The sequence below is a fragment of the Daktulosphaira vitifoliae genome, unplaced genomic scaffold, assembly GCF_025091365.1.
Source record: "Daktulosphaira vitifoliae isolate Bord-2020 unplaced genomic scaffold, ASM2509136v1 Scaffold_3, whole genome shotgun sequence".
NCBI lineage: Eukaryota > Metazoa > Arthropoda > Insecta > Hemiptera > Phylloxeridae > Daktulosphaira > Daktulosphaira vitifoliae.
In genome coordinates, this window is record NW_026099574.1 from 27,892,763 (window position 1) to 27,912,428 (window position 19,666).

Genomic DNA, 19,666 nt, shown 5'->3' on the forward strand with positions numbered 1-19,666 from the left:
CTAAACAAATATCATTAAGTTTGTTTATAAACAAAGCGCCAAAACTACTTGTAGAGTATTTGGGATGGTTATACTGTTGCATCACACTTAATTAATTTTAAATTTAAAAGAGAAGTTTGAGTATGGATTTTACTGTATTCACTCTTTGGACGAATCTGATATGTCTCACTCTTACACCTTCGTTACAACCGATTCATCACATTATAAACGTTAGATTTAAGATTTTTAGAATCTTAATGAATACAACTGTAAATTATGATTATATGAGTCAATTAAACAAATTCTTGTTACCTATTTTTGATAACATTTTTTAAATTATAGAAGTATCCATAATGAGTTGTGGTTAAATGTATTTTTCTTTATTTCGAACATATTATATTTTTATGATATTTGCATAGTTTTTGGTGAAAAATTTGTTATTACATTCAAGTAGAAAAATTAGTTAAAAAAAAAACATATTTCCTCTTTTACATAGTTAATGTACATACAATAATTAGCTATCTATTTCTCGCCTAAAAACGTGTATACACATGGTATTTCTATCTATTCTCACTCATCAAAATTGAAATAATTAACAGTTTTATTACGTATAAGTAAAAAAATTATTTAAGGTTATCGGATTTCAAAAGTACTTTTGACTTTTTATTAAAATAATTAATCATCGGAATTTGATAAAAGCACCAATTAAAAAATGAAAGGTTATTTAGTATTAAAGTAAACAATTACGTGTTGCAATATACATAATTTTTAATCTTTCTTGTTTGTTTTTTTCCTCCATCCAGTAGTTGTATAACTCGGTCAAACTGATTCATTGTAAACTCGATGTAGTATTAATCAAATAAATGCTAATATATTTTATGAAAGAATAAATGTATCGAAACAATTCGAATATTTTGTTGATATTATTATTTTGTATGTCCATCCTCTATGTCCGTGTCAATTCTAATCAACAGCGTATTAGTATGTTTTTCGGTACAAAGTAAGGCCGATTCAAGTATGAAAACACTTATTTTTTTAAGGGGTAAACGACGATCGATTTTATGTGACATGTGTATTCATTTTGCACTTATTGTTCGAAAGGTTAATATACCTTGAACAACAAACTTTGTCGATATTGATTTCAATTCTCAAACGCGTAAAATACACTGTAGAACGACACCCGAGGAAGCTTGACATTCTGTAGATGAAGCACTTCTTCTGTCTTTTAATTCATTCCGACATTACTTAGACTGTTGGCCTTGTTTAATATAACAATATTATCAGTTTAGAACGACGACTGTGTACGTTGCCATCCGGGGTCGAGGTACACACACACTCGCGAGCTGCGCGCGCAACATACGAAAAACACGTGTTTATCGTTCAGTTCATGCGTTTCTATTCCAGCAGATGTCTGTAGTTAGTATTGCAATATGCACATGTTATGCGTTAACATTTTCCCGGTGGTTGATGAATTTATTTTAAACAATAAATTACTTATCAATTTTACAGTCGGCTTGTTAAGATTCATTATGAAAAACGAAAAAAATTTGTCATCATTTTCTTTTTAATTAATTACAGCTCGTCGTTATTAACTGTTCATAAACAGTTACTCTTTATATTATATAATTTGTACTTAAAATAAGCGAGGCGGCTCGCATACTTTATATAAGTATTAATTAAATAATTTTTTAAATAATTACATCTGTGTTATCATAAAAATTGAGCACTGACAGCATATGATATTTATTACAACGTTTCATAAAACATTTAAGTGCTTTATAACTAATTGCTATTAAAAACTATAATTTATATTTTCTTGAATGTAATATTTTCATTTATCCAAACTTTATCGTTTGGATTAAACTATATTGAAATCTGTTGAAAAGGGTTGAAGTCATAATATTTACCGTTATTTAATACATCTGTTTTTCTAATAGTTCAAATTGGAGTTATATATTTTGTTTTTGAGTTGTTCATAACTTGAAGTGAAATCAATTTTTTTGTTTAATGATTAGCTTTATTGTATTGTAACAGGTTAAATATTATATAGTTTTTATTTCTCATATAATTATGTATTATGTGTGAATCCATTCCTATTTTAAAAGTTTCTAAGCTCATTTTTTGTAATTAATTTAAATTCTTTATAATTGGTTTATTACATTAACAAAAGAAGTTTGGTGAGCTTTGACCCTTTTTCATGCTTAACTTCATCTTTGATATTTTTGTACTTAATTAAAAATACTTGCTATTATTTTAATTAATCACAGTTATTCAGTTGATTTGCTATTTTTTAATATTTTATTATGTGTATTATAAAAGACTCAACTTTTTTGTTATATTTTATTTTAAATCATCGTGTAAAATTTGAAAAAAAAAAAATTGACAATTAAAATAGATCATCTGTAATAAAATTTAATATTTTTTATAATTTAGAAAGTATTAATTAGAATACATTGTAGTCAAAAACTGTTATTAAGGGTCTTAAATCTTCTCAATCTTGATCTGTATGTATGTATGTATGTTATACTTAAAGAAATATATAGACTACATGATGTCTCATGTAAAATTTAGAGCCAACATATTAATGTTTCACATTTTTTTAGTTAGATACTAAATTTTGCATATTTTATGTATTATTTATTGTTTTTTTTTTAAATAAATGATAAATTCATTTTTAATATTTTAGGATAGTATTGCTATAAACATCACCTTATTTATTTAAATGTTATTTTGATGATAAATCTTAAACAAACATGGCGATAATACAAGTGTTAATAAGTTGATTAACGTTTTACCTGAGAAATGACCGCAATAGTTTTATGAAAGGTTGTTTATATGTATTTATTACAATTTATAAAAGGCCAAAGGTTGAAAAAATTCTATTTTGCTTGTATAGTCAAATGTACGCGATTTCATTACTCTAAGCTGCAATATGACCATTAAACAATCAAGTTTTTGTTAATTTGGGTTTCTTATAATGACGAACGGTTTAAAAAAATATATGAAAATATACAGGGTGTTCAGTAAGTCAGGAAACGGGTTTCTATTGTTCTCATTGTTTGTATAAGAAATTATAAATTGAATATTAATACAAATTGTAGGTAACATAAGCTTATTTTAAAATTGAAATATAAAAATAAATAAATACAGATTAAATTTTATAATAATATTATTATCATATTACAATATGTAAGTTATCAAAATTACCTACAATTTATTCTAATAAATAAAAATTAACCATAGGAATAATTTATTAATTTAATTAATGAAAAATGTAGAAGAATTAAAAATTATAAAAACTATTTAGTTACATGATTAATTTTTATTTTTTCATTAGATAAATATGAAGAAGATAATATCTTTAACATGAAAGTTTCATTATTTGATAAGATTTTCCTTGCTATATAAATTAAGTAGTAATAAATCATAGTCATTATAATTTTAATAATTTATATTGACGAAATTTAATATGATTTCATAGTAATGCAATAAATGAAGTTGCTGATATTGTTACGTTATTCAAACAAATTTTTTAATTCAATTACATAATTCTAGACATTATTATGATATAAACATTCGTTGTTTTTAAAGCTTTACTTTTTTCAATAGTTCTCATTTGGCATTCCTTTATTTTTATCTATAATATAGTTTTTTCTAAGTTTTAAGATTGCAATATTTAATCTAATAATAATAATAGTCAGTGACCTTGAATCTCTGTGAAGTGTCAGAAAATTGTAGGTTTGATTCAATTAACTATTAAATATTTTAATGGTCTCTAACGTATACATGTTTGCATTTTATTTAGTATAAATATGGTCTTATTTTATTTTATTACCTTAAGCAAATTTATTTTTATTTATAATAATGGTCCTTGAACTTTGACATATCATAGAATAAATTAAAACGCACCTAATGTGTGTAAACTACAACCCATATTTTAAGTACTTATAATTTTTTATAACATCAAGTATTATTTTCTTATATATTTACTCAAATAGTTAATATTTATTTTTGTTTTTAAACACTGTCCCTTATAGTCAAATAAATAATGCACGTGAACAATGATTTATTTAATCTGTTTTAGCCTAAATTGGTAGGTAGATGTGTTAATTTATTTACAGAACAGTATTGCTAGTTGCTAGTCGTTTTTTTAAAGCTTTATTAACAATTTAAAATTATGACTGGAGGTAAGGCGCGGGTGTTGCTATTTTTATCGCTAAACATTACTTGGCTTTACTCTTCCTGTCAAGATATACAAATATTATAACTTCTAAAATACTGTTTTATAAGTTTTTGTTGTCTCGTAATTTTCTTAATTAAATTTTTTTTATTGTTTAAAATATTATTTAAATATGCAGCAGGGTTATTATTATAATCTTTCAACTCAATTACTTATAAAATAATAATTATATCAAAAAAATATTTTTTATATATTTTACATTAACATTTCTGGATTTATTAATTTTTAAGTATTTTTTTTATTCATCCCTTAAAAATTATAAGGGTGTCAACTTTAATGGCAACGTACATATTTAACTAATTTATAAATAAAAAATACTACACAATTGATAACTTTGTTAAAATATATTCAATTTATTTGTTTGAATAATTTTATTATGTAGGACGCTATCTGTTGGTACTACATATAATTATGTTTGAATAAATAATTTACAATCATAGATAGCAGCATAGATTATTTTGCTCTACATTTACTTTTATTTTGAATTGTTTGCCCTTGACCAGCGCCGGATTAGGAAAATAGTATCTACCGAGAATTTTACTTGAGATGCTTAACGCATTTAAGATAGAGTTTCTGGATGATCAATTTTTTTACTCATCAAAAATATTTATAATCCTCACCTCTTTTTAGATTTACTTTAGGTTCTAATAATTATAAGAGAACAAAAAAAAATTGAAATTATAACCATACATGTATGTAAAAAATCCGTGATTTCTTCTACAATGATCTATATTTTGCAAAATTATTGTATGTAATATCACATTTATAAAATACTCTAACAATCTAATAGCATGTAATAACAAATATTACTTTGAATTGATACCGTTGGCGTCTGACCTATTTCTAGAAGTAGCACCACAATAACGTAATGTAATCGTTGATTCACGACCTACTCCTACGAGTAGTTGATAAGAATTGAATTTTTTGCCGCTTAAATATGTGTTATCGTGATAATAGAATAACAGTTACAACTAAGTTGTTTGTAAAAATATGTTTACTCATGGAAAAAAATTCCCAGATATTTAGTTCCATTTATTTAACCTTGAATACGGTTAAATTGAATATGAAATGATTGGGTTATCAACCATTTTTGTTAGCATTTTTTTTTTTTTTGGTATATAACATTTAATTCCTCAAAAATATTTAATGTTACTGAAAAAATAAACTCTTATATAGAATTAATACGTGTTTAAATATTATTTTATTATATTAATTGAACATTTTCAATAAAAATTAATCTTTTTACGAATTAATTTAAGTTGTATTACATTGTTATTAGTTGCTTCATCATAGTATTATAATCACCTAAATATAATTATGCCTATCATAAAATGTAGGCCCATACACTTATAACTAGCCTCAAATCTAAGGAGCCCACCGCGATTTTCTCGGTAGCTTTTTTAGCAAATCCTTGACTAGTTAACAATCGTTCTGATATTTTTCTGAACTTGTACTTGTTTTTAAGTTTAATTTTTGACAAAATTTCTGTGAATTAAATAACTTAATTATTTGAAATCATAAGTTGATATCATTTTTATTCTTGTTATTAATAAAAGAGGGTTTTTTACTTATATAACATTTATTTTGTTCAACATTCAATAAAATAATCATGTCTACTCATTATATTAATTTTCTTATATGTAAAATTAAAATACTAAAATTAAGTCACATTTATTACAGCAAAATATTTTTTTTTATGTTCTTGATGTCCTTATTAGTCATGTCAAAATTTTATGATTTTTTTAAGAAACACGAATTCATTTTATTAGCTTGAGTCTCTCTTAGAAATTAAGGAAACATAGCATTTCTAGAATAGCTTACCAAACCAAGTTTTTTAATATTCGATTACTTTCTTTTATAAATGATCGGTTTGATTAGTATTATTCATTCTAATTTTAATTAGTTTTTGTATTTTTTTTTTTTTAATTTCTAGCTCTACAAAATCTTACCCCATCCCTCAAACTTCGTTCAACGTTTCACTAATGTTTACGGAAAAAATTAAGTTTGATCCTCAACAACTTTGTTCAAATTTTTCCTGTATGATATAGTTAAATTTTATTGAGGTATAATTGCTGAAAAAATAACTATCGATCTGCAATTTAGCTTCTTATAAATAGAAGATAAGCTCAACAAAATTTAATAGCCAGCAGTTCAGTTAACCCTTGGTTGTAATATTATTTCCAAAGATTTCATTTAACTATAATTAATTTTTATTAAAAAATAACTAATATTATATTTTTACTATTAGTGTAATGGAGCAACCGGGAGTACCATGTCCAGGTCCCAAATTGACATAAAATCATAGTAACAGTGGTAGTGGAATGGTGAATTTCTCCCCTACTTTATGTATTTAATGTTATCTGGGCTTTTGATACAAAATATCTAATTACGATTCTATATTTGTGAATTTTTAATGTTAGGTATTATTTAAAATAAAAACAATAGACCCCGACCTTATTAAAGAACTACAATCTTTTTTGACCAGAAATAAGTTGTAACAAACCTCATAAAAGTAGCATGGCCATTAGTCATTGGTCATGGTCATGGTTAATCGTTTTTCGCTTGAGCTACTTCAAGTTTCACACATTTATAATGTAATTTATATGTATAAGATATGTAATATCTTTGAATATTTACCTTAGTCTATATTATAAAATCCTCATAACTTCTAAAGTAAGTACAGTTACAAAAGTTGTTATCGACCCCATCATTTTCTTATTAAATCATTTTTTTTTTAAGTTTGTTGAGTATGTATGTTGTTCTGTAAAAAAATAAGTCGATAACCTTTTAAGGTGTTAGGGATGAATTAGAAAAGTAACTAATAATTTATAAATCGAGAAATATATGAAATATAAAATAATAATAATAATTTTAAGAGAACTCGTTAGCCACTAAAAGGGATCACTGTGAAAAATTCACATAATACATACATATACTATTTAAATTAATTAACGTTTTTACAAACTAATAATTGTTTTAACAATTACAATTTATAGTTTATCAAAAAACAGCGAACCAATTACATTCTTTATTTAACAAAATCCAAAATAGTTTTCTCATTAATTTATATTTTATTTTCACGAACGTTTTACTGTAAAAAAATAAGTCGGTAATTTGAAACGTAACTTAAAAAAAATAATTATATGACTTTCAAGGTTATTTATATATTTATTTTGATAAAATAATTACCCCATTGATTAGTTCGTTCGGTTTGTAACTAACTAAATACCTTCAGATCATTTTGTTAATTTGTTTTTGATGAACTCAATTTTTTCAGACAGTTGTGGTTTAAGTAATAACAAAATTTTTGTGAAATCTTAATTACGAATAAATATATTGAAAAGACGTGTCAACTTTTAATAATGAGATAGTATTATTCGAGTTACTAAGAACATCATTACTGTTTTTTTCAAGTTTGCATGTCGATAGTTTTATCGCATGCAATAAACGAATACAATAACTGTTCAATCGACCAATGTTCTGTATAATATTTCATTTTCGCAACGATTTCATTTAAATAAAGAAATGAAAAAAATATGTCAGTGACATAACTCCGACCATGACCTTTCGTTCAGTAGCAAATAAAATAATTTGTTCTATACCTGCCATGTTATTACAATGAGACCTAACTAGTTTTTCTGCTATAATAAAGTATCTATTCTACTCTATTAATCTACATCAGTGTATTTCTTATGAGTTTTGTTTTACAATTGTTCACTTCCGATGTTACATATTAGCCGATCTCTTATTCTGAAACTGCTGAATCATGTCCATAATGTATTAAGTTCTATACCAACAGGAAGGTCCTCAGCAACGACAACGACCTCGGCGTAATGTGTTCTTTCGTCCGACCGATAGATCATGATATATTTTATTCATTTATCGTTTCCCTATAAAGCTCAGTCGTTTTGCTTTGTTTGCATAGTCAACAGTCGTTAAGTGTCTGACCATAAGCTTGTAGTGTCGACGACTTACTACACACCGATGTTGATTTTTATTTGTAATATGCTTCTCTCGTGTGGATCTATTTGTGTTTCTTTAGGATGTTGATTCTTCGCCCAAGTACACACACAATTGCATAATTTTTCATCTATTTTAAAAAATCGGGTCTATTTCTCGTCTTTTATAAATTTAAGTCTAAAAGCTTACAATAATCGATTGTGTGTTTTATACAAATGTATGTTTTTACATCTACTCGCGATGTCCTTGTCAAGAAATTTTGTTAACAAGTCAAATTATTTGGTTGTACGCAATACGATTGTGTAGTACGGTCATGTGTGTACTTACTTTACACACGCGTTCGCATAAAAGAAATAATAATAATAATACCAAGTTGTTGTATTGATAAAAAAAAATCGCGTTCGTTGACTTTATTGTTCTGTATCCAACTAACGAACATAGGTGATAAATAAAGAATCTGTTTATAATTTATCTGTGAAATGTCTTTGCATATATATTTTTATCTGCGTGTTATGAGAATGACAATCGGTAACGTTGATAATTGCTTACGAAAAATTTTTTCTCTGCTTAGAGATTGCAATTTATTCTTGTTATCAATACATGTTCTAAACGTATTACATTTTGCATCAATTAAATACATCACATTGGATTTTATAAATAGTATAGTTAGCGCAAGTATGATTATTATTAATTTATTTTCACGAGCACTTTGATAGAAACACTAAGTTTCTGTATAATTTTTCCTATTATAGTTACTTTGATCAAGTGTACTTGAGTTTTCACTCTTTACGACATCGTTGATTAAATATTCTTATTTTTTTATTTGTACTTAATCAGTATATTGTATATTGTGAGAATAATAGAATATTTTATGATAGCAAAAAGTGTACGTGGCGTGATTTCCTTGTCACGTTTTTCTATAACAAGTAGGTTAGTAGAAATAAACGGCGACAATGTGTTATTGGTTAGCGGCGATTATCAAAGTGATCAAAGATTTATTCTTCTGAAAAACGGAAGAAAATTTAATTAACTAATTGACTAATAAAATCCTCAATATTTACTGAGTGTACAATTAGATAAGTTGTTAAACAACTGTTGTTTGAGTAACAAAGTAAATCACATGGCGAACATTTTATTTAAATTGTTTTGAAATAAAAAATAATCATACACATCCGATTAAGTATTTCAGGAAAACGTTTAATTAAACCAATACCATCTAATTGTTCTAATACAATCTAATTGTTTTAACGTAATATGTTAATATTGTATAATATTTATTACGTATACAGATAAGAAACTTATTTTTTAACTAACCTAAACAACAAATTGACCAAAACTAAGTGGTTATAAATTATAAGTAATATATTCTAAAATGAAAAACAAAATTTAAGGATATTATGACATCATTAGAATTGTAGGCATGTACATTTTTAATAATCCATTTTAATATTTTTTTTTTGTGAGTGAGTTATTTTTCACTAAAAATGTACTTCTTTTTAAATTTTTAGTCCATGAGATCTAAACAAAATATATCAATGGGTGGTAATGATACTATGTTTCTTCTCTAATTTGTTGAAAATATTTTTTTTTGTTTTGTGTGGCTAATGAATAATACACTAATTGTTATCCGATTTTTAAATAGTGTCTTCATTCCTCTTCTTCTTAAAAATATTTGTAACTTTCTTATTTACAACTGTATTTGTTACAAAATGCAATAGGTCAAATTAAAAATAATCATAAGAACATTTTTTAGCCATTTTAGTACTTTAGAGGGTAAAATAACTGAATTTAGACATGTTTATTTATTAACATAAACTGAGGTTGTGAGATATCACACATTATTGGTTATGTTGTATCAATTTATACAATTTAGAGCCGTTTAAAAAGTATATGCTGATTCTTTATAGGATTGATTAACCATGTATATTATTCAATGTCAACGTTCATTAATTGTTATAAACTGTTCTTTAAATGAAATATTGTCAAACTATTAATATAAACTGTATTAATTAGCTCTGTAAAGTCCTGTTGGACGTTGTAAACTTCACAGGAACTTCTTTAATTTAGGACATATTTTTATTTGTAATTGTCTGAAAATTCTTTCCAACACATCAAAAGTTATTGATAACCAATATATATTTATATATATATTTTGTTCAACTTATAAATATTATTTACATTTAAAAAATTATCTTATTCTATTCGGTGAGTCATAAGGAAACTATAGTTTGCCTAGATAAAAATTAGATTTTTATTAATCTTTTCCGCAGAAATCGCGTTTGATAAATAGTAAGTAAAAATAAAAAAATGCATTTTACTTGAGTAAAATAACAAAATAAAATTTTTTAAACAAAGACTTTGTTATTTAATGTCAATAACCCTTTTCAGAATTTCTCCTTATTGAGTAAAGCATATGTCAGTTTAAAAATCGTACTCATGCGTTTTCTTTATAATTAGATATTTAGTAGTATTGCATGATTGTTTTCTTTGTCATTTTTCGTTGATTACAAATCTGTGACTTCAAATTAGCCGTAGTCGAAATTAATTTTTTCTTGCAGATTTTTTTGAATATGAAACACAGGCAGTCCTTCGAAGGTTAGTCGTATTTCCCATTAATATTTGTATATGTTTTGTTTTATTGTTCAGTGTATTTTAAACAGTTTCTATTTTAGAATAGTTTATTTAAAATCGAGTTTATTAACTGAGTTTTTTTTTTTTGGCAAATTTTATCGATTACTATAAAAATACAGACACCCACAAAAAAAGCTTATTGGCATTGCAACAATAAAGCATTGAATTTTTTTGTTACTTACACCCAATTTTGTACATAGTTTATTGTATAATCGAACTAATGCAATGCCTTAGACTCGCACACAATGTCTGAGAGAAGACGATAAGAATAACACGGGTGCTCGATCAGTAAGAAGTTTTTGATGAGAAAAAAAAACCTATCAAACGTCCGTACAACCCTCCGTATGACCTTGTCATGTATTTTACATGGCCGTCTATATTTATCGCACACTACCTATTTATAAAAGAGGTGGGCTATTTTTGTATAAATTACAACGTTGTCGGTGTAAATATATATACATAAGATATACCTATGTAGTTGAATTTTTTGTTGAGGGTTTATCGACACTACGATTTGGTACAGGTGTATTTTCTATAGTCGCTGCATTATTTATATATACAGCATTTGAAAGACGACGTACCCTTATTACTCACGTAGAAAGGTTTCTCGTTCAGTGAGATTTATACTGTTCTACCATATATTAATGTAACGAGGACTATTAATAAAATAGGTGTTTGTTGGTCCATTAGTACCAAATTTTCTGATACCGAGTGACGGGTCGCTGTGAAAATCAATAAGTGTAAACGAAACAACAACTTGTTTATCTCTCAGTTAATTGTCGTTTTCTCGTTGACATTTTTGCCCGATAAACAACTGAGACGAATACTATTGTCTTTGGATATACGGTTAGTCGGTGGAAGAATAGTTGCCAGATAGAATTCAACGTCGTCGTCATCATAGCGGTTGCATCTACTTGCGGCATAATAATAATTGTTATTATTTTACCCTTCGAGTCTACCCTATTAACGTTCGAGTATTGTTGTTGCGAGCTACGGTAGTAACGCGGCGCTGCCAGGGTTCGTCCGACGCTTTGTGTGAGCACAAACGCACACGCGCGCGCAGTGCTGATCAGTAACCACCGCATATGCCCGTCACAGCCGCGGTTTTTGTGTCGTTCACACGCACGCACCGTTCTCCTCTGTGTTTTCTACAACATATACGATACCAAACGTACCATATACACGTTGTGCTTGTCGCCGCCGTCGTCGTTTTCCAACGGTGCTACTCTATATCGTTATCGGCTACCACCGCTTCGGTTCGGCCACCACTCGCCAGTCGGCCATGGTATCTTGACGTGCGAGTAGCCCGCGCCGTGCTACATTCACGCACAAACGCCGTAGGGACACAAAATCGCTCGCTATTTTATCGAACAGTAATACAAATGTTCTTATTAATGTAATCGTGTCCTTAACGTAAATTATTTATAATTTTTTTCATTTCCTACCATTCAATACACGTGTATCGTTTGTTTTAAGTTTGCAATTTACATGCAAATAATGTACGAAACACCGCCATTTTAATAATCATATTTTTATGTTATACATAATACACCTTACATAAATTATACATGATTTTCGTTTTAATAAATATATAATTTTAATCGATTATTACGGACAACGCGTGTCTTGCAAAATTTCTGTCGTTGCAGTCGACGCGACAGTGTCACAGCAAAATCCGCCATGTCTGGCAATATGAACAAACAGAAGCGATCCAGGAAAATCAGCTGGGTATTTATTAACTGTAATTTAATTTATTAGTGATTTTGATAAGCGAAATAAGAGTGTATACCGAAGAGGACCATTTAAAATTTTGCTTGTATACTTGGCTGCTAGTCAAAGTGCCAACGCCGACTAAAATTAGATGAAGTTGTGAATAAGTTAACCGAGCCGATGGTATGATATTGTCCCATAAGGAATCGGGTTGACATCACCTTAAAAATCAGGTGCGGGTCACGATCGTGGCCCACACAAAATGAATGAGACAAAAAGTAAGAATAACGTCGTCGGCTTACGATAACGGGCCGCCGCCGCACAACAACGTGAATCAACATATTCGCTCAAGTGATAACGCTTATCATATAGTCGTGAGCGTTTCTATTGATTATTGTCAAAACTACCTTATTGCATAAAATGTGAAGACGAAGTTGCACAGAGTTTAGACATTTAATTAATAGCAATATGACGTCTGTTCTTATTTTTTATTTATTTTATTTTCGGTGAATAACTTATATGTTACTAAAGGTCGATGTAGAGATCCCATACAAATTGGGCTTCATCCTTTGTTGCTGTTGTTATATCGATTAAAATAGTTTTCATATTAATTCACCAGTTTCATAAAATGAGAGTGATTTTTTCGTCATATATATTATCTCACTATACATGTGTTCTGTATTAGTATTCTATCAACAAATAAAGAGATAAAATATGACCAATACACGCTGTTAAATCGATAATAAGTGTCAGTCATTATGTTATACTACTACTTAGTTTTTTCCTTTTTATTTTTTTCGTTATATTTATGATTTTTCAAAAATAGGAATCTGGGGAATTTTGATTTAGCTTTAAAAGCCTTCTAAAATTTCTCGGTAAACAGCGCCAGTAAATACAAACATTATAATTAAAATTTTTTCCTTAAACATCGTTTCGCGTGATTCTTTTAATCAATATTCGTGTTGGTTAACATAAATATGTTTATAGACACACACCCAAATCAAATTACATTAAGCATACCTCGAAAATTCAGCTTTAAAGATTTTTTTAAATGCAATATCGTTAAAAGTAAAAACATGGATGTTTATATTTAATCAGACTGATGTTATAAGAATACTAATTCTTTAGAATCGAAATTGACAAGCAAATATTTTTGTATAATTTTTATTTATAATAAAATATAATGAAAATCAATAATTAGTTTACTAGTGAATAATAAACACGTTTTTACGGTTTCGTGAAATTTTATTCAATTATTCTTGTCGTTGTTTTGGCAAATTGAAGTATGTCTCAGTGATCAAGACTGACACTTAATAATACAATATGTGTATAACTTGTTTGATTATTTAATTTACTTTCAATATTTGAGTAATTATTACTGATGTTTTTCAGTCATGCATGTAATTATGTCGGTGTTATAATGTCGTCATTTTTTTCATACATGTTTTAACATTTAATAATAAAACAACAGGTCTGATTTTTTGAGCGTTAGCCAAAAATAACGCAAAATTCATGAAACACCTCTGGCCCATGACTTCATTTTGATGAAACATCAACTTAGTCGTGTAACAAATTTTTTAGCGTTACCTAATTGTTATTTTATTTAAATCAGGTGTGAAGTTAAAACAAAAATATATATTTATATACATTTTCTTGGAGAATGCTAATCGTTGTTTTTTTAAATAATTTTATAGTAAGGCGTATATATGTGACGCGATATAAAGAAAATAATTAGCTATTTTTTGCGTCATTTGCATCTTTGTTATAATTATTATCAGTACATATTTCTTCTTGTTTACAGAAAATATATTTGATTTAGAGTAATTTCATATTTTTATTTTAGTTATCGATATGAAATATTTGTTTACAGAAAGTTTGATAAAATAACAATGTACGTGACTCGGGTGAGTTGGTTTGTGGTGTTTTCGGGTTATGAGGTATTGAGAACAAAATTATTTTTACAATTTCCTATACAAAGTAAAAAATATACTCGTGTGTAGGAATTTTTAATGAATGTTGAATAGAGCGAATTTTTCGGTTCAATTAGTACGAAAATTGTGAATTTTTCAATGAATGAGTTATTTGTGTTGATAACTACTTCTTTAATACTTATTACATACATAAAACTGAAAAGATGATGTATCAAAATTAGGTAACATATATAGAAAATATGCAATTTTGTAAAATAAATAAGCTTTGATTAAACATTATCTCACTCAGATAAGAATATCAAGAAAATTACTCGAGAATGGCATTCAATATAATTTTAGTTTAATTGTCAATTTTTTTTTAGAATTCGTTTGATAAGGTTGCTTAGAAACAAAAAATAAAAAATTAAAATTCCGGATTAAGTTTCTATTGTCTTATCTATAATAACTACTTCAAATAGTAGAACTTAATTGCCTGCTTATCAATTAATAATACTGATTTGTAATTTCATACATACTTAAGTGTTGCATAGATTAACAGTGGCAAGCATAATAGATCCATTTAATTGCTAATCGATATACCCAAAACTCTTAAGCTTTTTATAATAATTGCGCGTGACGATTGTCTCATTAAATGATTTAATATCATTATTTTTAGACATCACACTTTTATGTTATGATAGAGCAATTATTTTATATAGCTTACAATAACTATTGTTAAAAATTTTCAGTAATTTTCGTTGTTTATTTATTTGTATTTGCAATATGAATGTTATAAGTTTTTGTGTCAGGTAGAGCAACCTGTTTTAACACATGTAAACAGCAGATCTCCAACATATTTTACACTTTTTTTGCTGGTAAATAAAATGAATAAACTAATTGATTTCGAATGTTTTCAGATTTCAGGGTTTTCCGTTGTGGGTTTTCTATTAATTTCAATCGATTTTTATAAATTAAATTACTTAGTAATGAGTTCGTCCTCTATTTTAGAGAACATAATGTTATTTATGTGATCATTTTTAGTGGATGATTTTTTTGTAAATTAAAAATGTAATCAATATTATCTAACGTTATTTTAAGTTGTATTATCATTCCCTTCTTAATCATGCTTCATTAACTAAAAAGTATTGTGTTTTGTTTATGGGAGAAATTTAACTTTGTAAATGTAAAATAGGTGCTTAAAATATATTTAAAAAATATACGATGCCTGTAAATATTTTTAGATTTTTTTTTTCTAAATTTAATGTATTGTCATTAAGCTTAGGTAATATTTTTTACATTTATACTTTCCACTGTTAGAAAATTAAGTCTATTATGGATTTTAATATGTATGCGGCAGCATTCATTGGCAAATCACGTGCTATATTTTGAGTAGGCTTTTGTGACAGTATACAAATGTTTGTATTAAATGTTTAGCATAGTAGTATCTATACTATTTGCTATTTTTTTAATGAAAATTAATACCAAGTTAAATTAATTGTTTTACGTTAACACAAGAGTAGTTTTCCTTGACATGCACGATATATATCAGCAGCAGATTGCAATGAAAATATTTATTTTATCGTTGGACAACACTTTTAATCGATTATAAAATGAGAAGAAGCTTAAGAACTGAAGAGTTTTAGACAAATGTTACCGAGTATTACGCACCACTAATTACATTTCACCTATTCATGAACTATGCTCTTACAATATGTTAATGAAGTTGTGTTTTTATTAAAATTAGTACACTGAATAAATAATAAATTACATTAAGAGATCATTTATCCTTTTCAATAGTGAAAAGGTTAGAATCAAACATTACATATTCTGTAATCTCATCAATATATTTTGCAAAATAAAAACGTGACCAGATTACTTAAACACAGCCAGCGGCTAACATATTCTGCATATAATAACAAGTGATTCAAATATATTTTACTCCTATACTTGTACAGTTGCTCTTAGATGTTGATACTCGTTATTAAAGTACTGATGTCATTTACTAAGCTGTGGTATACGCCTCTAAACCCGCAGGCTTGCAAATTATGAGTTTAGATATTTTATTATGCTGGCACCCAGATAATATCCAATAATTAAACTTGGGATACACTTTTTTTAATTAGCAGAAGTCTCGTTATTAATGAGTCATCTTAGCTTAAGATTATTTGACCACTTGGTACTACTTTTTAATAGTGTATTTGAGTGTGAAATATAGTGCCGCTTAAACTATAACGTTCTTTTTAAACTTGACAAAAAAATTAATTAAAGTAACAAAGAAGTCGTATTAAAAAAAATTATTTGATTATCTATACTAAAATTCATTTATGTATTAGCGACTTGCAAACTTTGGAAATTTCTTAATGTATTTTGTCAATTTAATTACTACAAAAAACTGACATCAATAACGTTATCGGCAATTATTTGAAATTTGTCAGTTATTACTGGATGAGAAATCTTGTTATAAAATATTATTTTTAAAATGGCTTCTTGTATACTGTCAATAAGTCGAATTGTCAATAATAGATCAAGATTTTTAAAAATAGTGTTTTAAATTATAAAAAATGCTCGTTTACTTCGTACAGTTTACTCCACTTTATGTTGATTTTTTTTTAGTTGATGGACAATTATTTACGTCATTGAAGGCGAAAATAATTATTTTCACATTTTTTATTTCATAACATGTTAAAAACAACAATAATAATTATTACTCTTAACTAATTAGTTGTCTGTAATAATCAACATTGTTATTTGTGTTTGTAATAATACTTATTAGTCATCGTAATTAATGACAGAAATGCGATAAATCGTAGTTTGATGATTGTAATAATACTTATTGTTGATGGTCTATTTTTCTCACTAATTAATACAAATGTTTATTTGTCCTATAATATTTCCAAATATTATCAAGTTTTCTAGTGGTCTGTAAAATCATTAATATTGAGAAATAAATCGTGATCGATAAAATCTACAAGAACTTTAAACGACTTTGACATTAAAAAGTTTATTGCTTTCGGTCAATGATAAGTACCGTTGGCATATGGTCATTAAGTTCCGATCGGTAGCAATAGGTTTACAATAAATTAAAAATAATTTTTTTTTTTCGTGAGTTTATTTTCTATTGGGTTTTCTTCTTTACCGTTTAAAAGTAATTCTCAATTTATTTTTACTATTTTATAATTCAAGGTCTGAACTCGCAAAATCGTTTACGGCAATATCCAATAAGCTTTTAACCGAAACCTCAGATTGCAACGCACGTATACCTCGTTATTTCCCAAGAACTCACACGTTCCAGTTAACCACTGTAACATGTCATCTGACTGAAAACATCGGCGTATAATTTCAAGTCTATTTTTTCAATAGTAATGCTGTTAATAAACTAAACGAGTGCTATACGTTATCAGCAAGGACTTCCTTGTGAATAAAGTGCGTTTGTTTTTCGAGTGGTTGTGTAAATTGCAGTTAAAGGCAACGGTTTAGTTTATAATGTAACGATGTTGTTATAGTATTAAAAAAATGAACATAAATCACGAATCTTCGTAAATGAAAATTAATGAATAGCAACATGTTAAGCTAAATGCTTACTTTTTCCATCGTATATATCGATTTTAACCTTAGTTATAACCTTTAGTTATCTTTTTAAAGATGAATAAATAGCTTATTCTGTACCATTCTTGATTTCCATTTGTAAAAATATTTAAAACATATTTTTGAGTATAATTTCATATATTATTCGTTTTATGAATTGTTTTTCGTCGTCTGCTAATCTATTACCTGTTTAAAATACCTTAATAATGGTTTTTTTTATTTTGTCATTCATCGAATATTAAGATAAGACGATAGAATATGTATGATACGTTCGTCTAATATACAAAAAATAATTCTATTAAATTTTGATGTTAAAATTATGTTCCTATCTTCAAGGATATCTTGGCGCTTTGAATATTAGTTATTAATTGTTCCTGATTTTATTTAAGACTATTGATACTGTATTTTTTATTATACGAATTTAGTTACTAAATTAAGAGTGTACTTGTATGTTGTAACAAGTTACTTTATGAAATTAGAAGCCATGATTTACTTCGATATCAATTAGAAAATTAATATACTTAACTAAATATATAATTTTCTAACACTTGGTAGTATACACCGACAATTATTTTAATTAAATTACCCCCTCGAAAGTTGTTGAATCGTTATAAAATATTTTTTTAAATAGCTTCATAATATATTTGAAATATAAAATATAATTTTCACAAAAATTCTCTCACTTCAAATGGTGCCCTTATTTGTATTGCAAGTAATCTTATCTAATATACTCATTCCTAATTTAAGAGTATATTACATATGTGACATGATATTAAATAGCAGTTTGGTTCTTTTTAATTGTTGTAGAGGTAATTAGTTATTTTTCTCATATTTAATTTTAAATTTATATTTATTTTATAAATTGACTAACTCTTGCTATTCGGCTGGGATACAATCAATTTGAGTTGATTTGGCGCCAACCGTTTACCAGTTGTGTAATGAATATTTAATTGAGTGTAATTGTTGAAGCGACAGCTCTATAATCATGCATAATAGAATAAGAGTATACCTAATATATATAATGAATTTCTTATTTTTATTAAACAAATTAATTTGTAATTATATATATATATATATATTTATACATTTAGTATAATTTAGTCATATTTTTTTAAGACTGAGAGTGAGTGTTCAGCTGCTGAAAGGGCTGAAGAAACTGCCCGACAAAATGCCAGTTCTCCTCCGTTGGCCATGGGACCAGTTCAAACTACTGATGATGATGGAATATCATTTTGTGAATACCATGATTTGCCCCCTCCTCCTGATGGTGGATATGGTTGGGTAATTGTATTAGCCAGCTTCATGTGTAATATGGTTGTAGATGGAATAGCATATACATTTGGTATATTTCATAAACATTTTATGAACTACTACAATGAATCTTATGGAAAAACAGCTTGGGTTGGTAGTCTTCTTTCAGGAATGTATTTAAGTGCTGGTATGTATTTTATTTTGTTTTAAAATTTCTTGACTTGTTACTAGTTAATTTTTTTGTAACAGGTCCAGTGGTTAGTGCATTAACTAACAAGTATGGTTGTCGAACTGTTTGTATAGCAGGTAGTGTTATTGCAGCTGCTGCCTTTGCTCTTAGTACAATATCACCTAATTTAAATGTTTTGATGCTCACTTATGGAATTTTAGGAGGTAAATA

At 27.0% G+C, this 19,666-nt stretch overlaps 1 protein-coding gene across 4 annotated transcripts in view; it reads left to right on the top strand.

The window, feature by feature from the left end:
• Positions 1 to 19,666, top strand: part of LOC126901969 (monocarboxylate transporter 1) — a 28,741-nt gene that overhangs the window by 5,843 nt on the left and 3,232 nt on the right. For 2 of the 4 annotated variants that reach the window (XM_050678960.1, XM_050678958.1), the window contains exons 2-3: positions 19,132 to 19,453; positions 19,516 to 19,659. In XM_050678960.1, the coding sequence (XP_050534917.1) occupies positions 19,132 to 19,453; positions 19,516 to 19,659 (466 nt within the window). Of the gene's footprint in view, positions 1 to 12,013; positions 12,539 to 18,869; positions 19,019 to 19,131; positions 19,454 to 19,515; positions 19,660 to 19,666 lie in introns of those variants that run through there. The other 2 variants (XM_050678959.1, XM_050678961.1) reach the window with 2 other exon arrangements.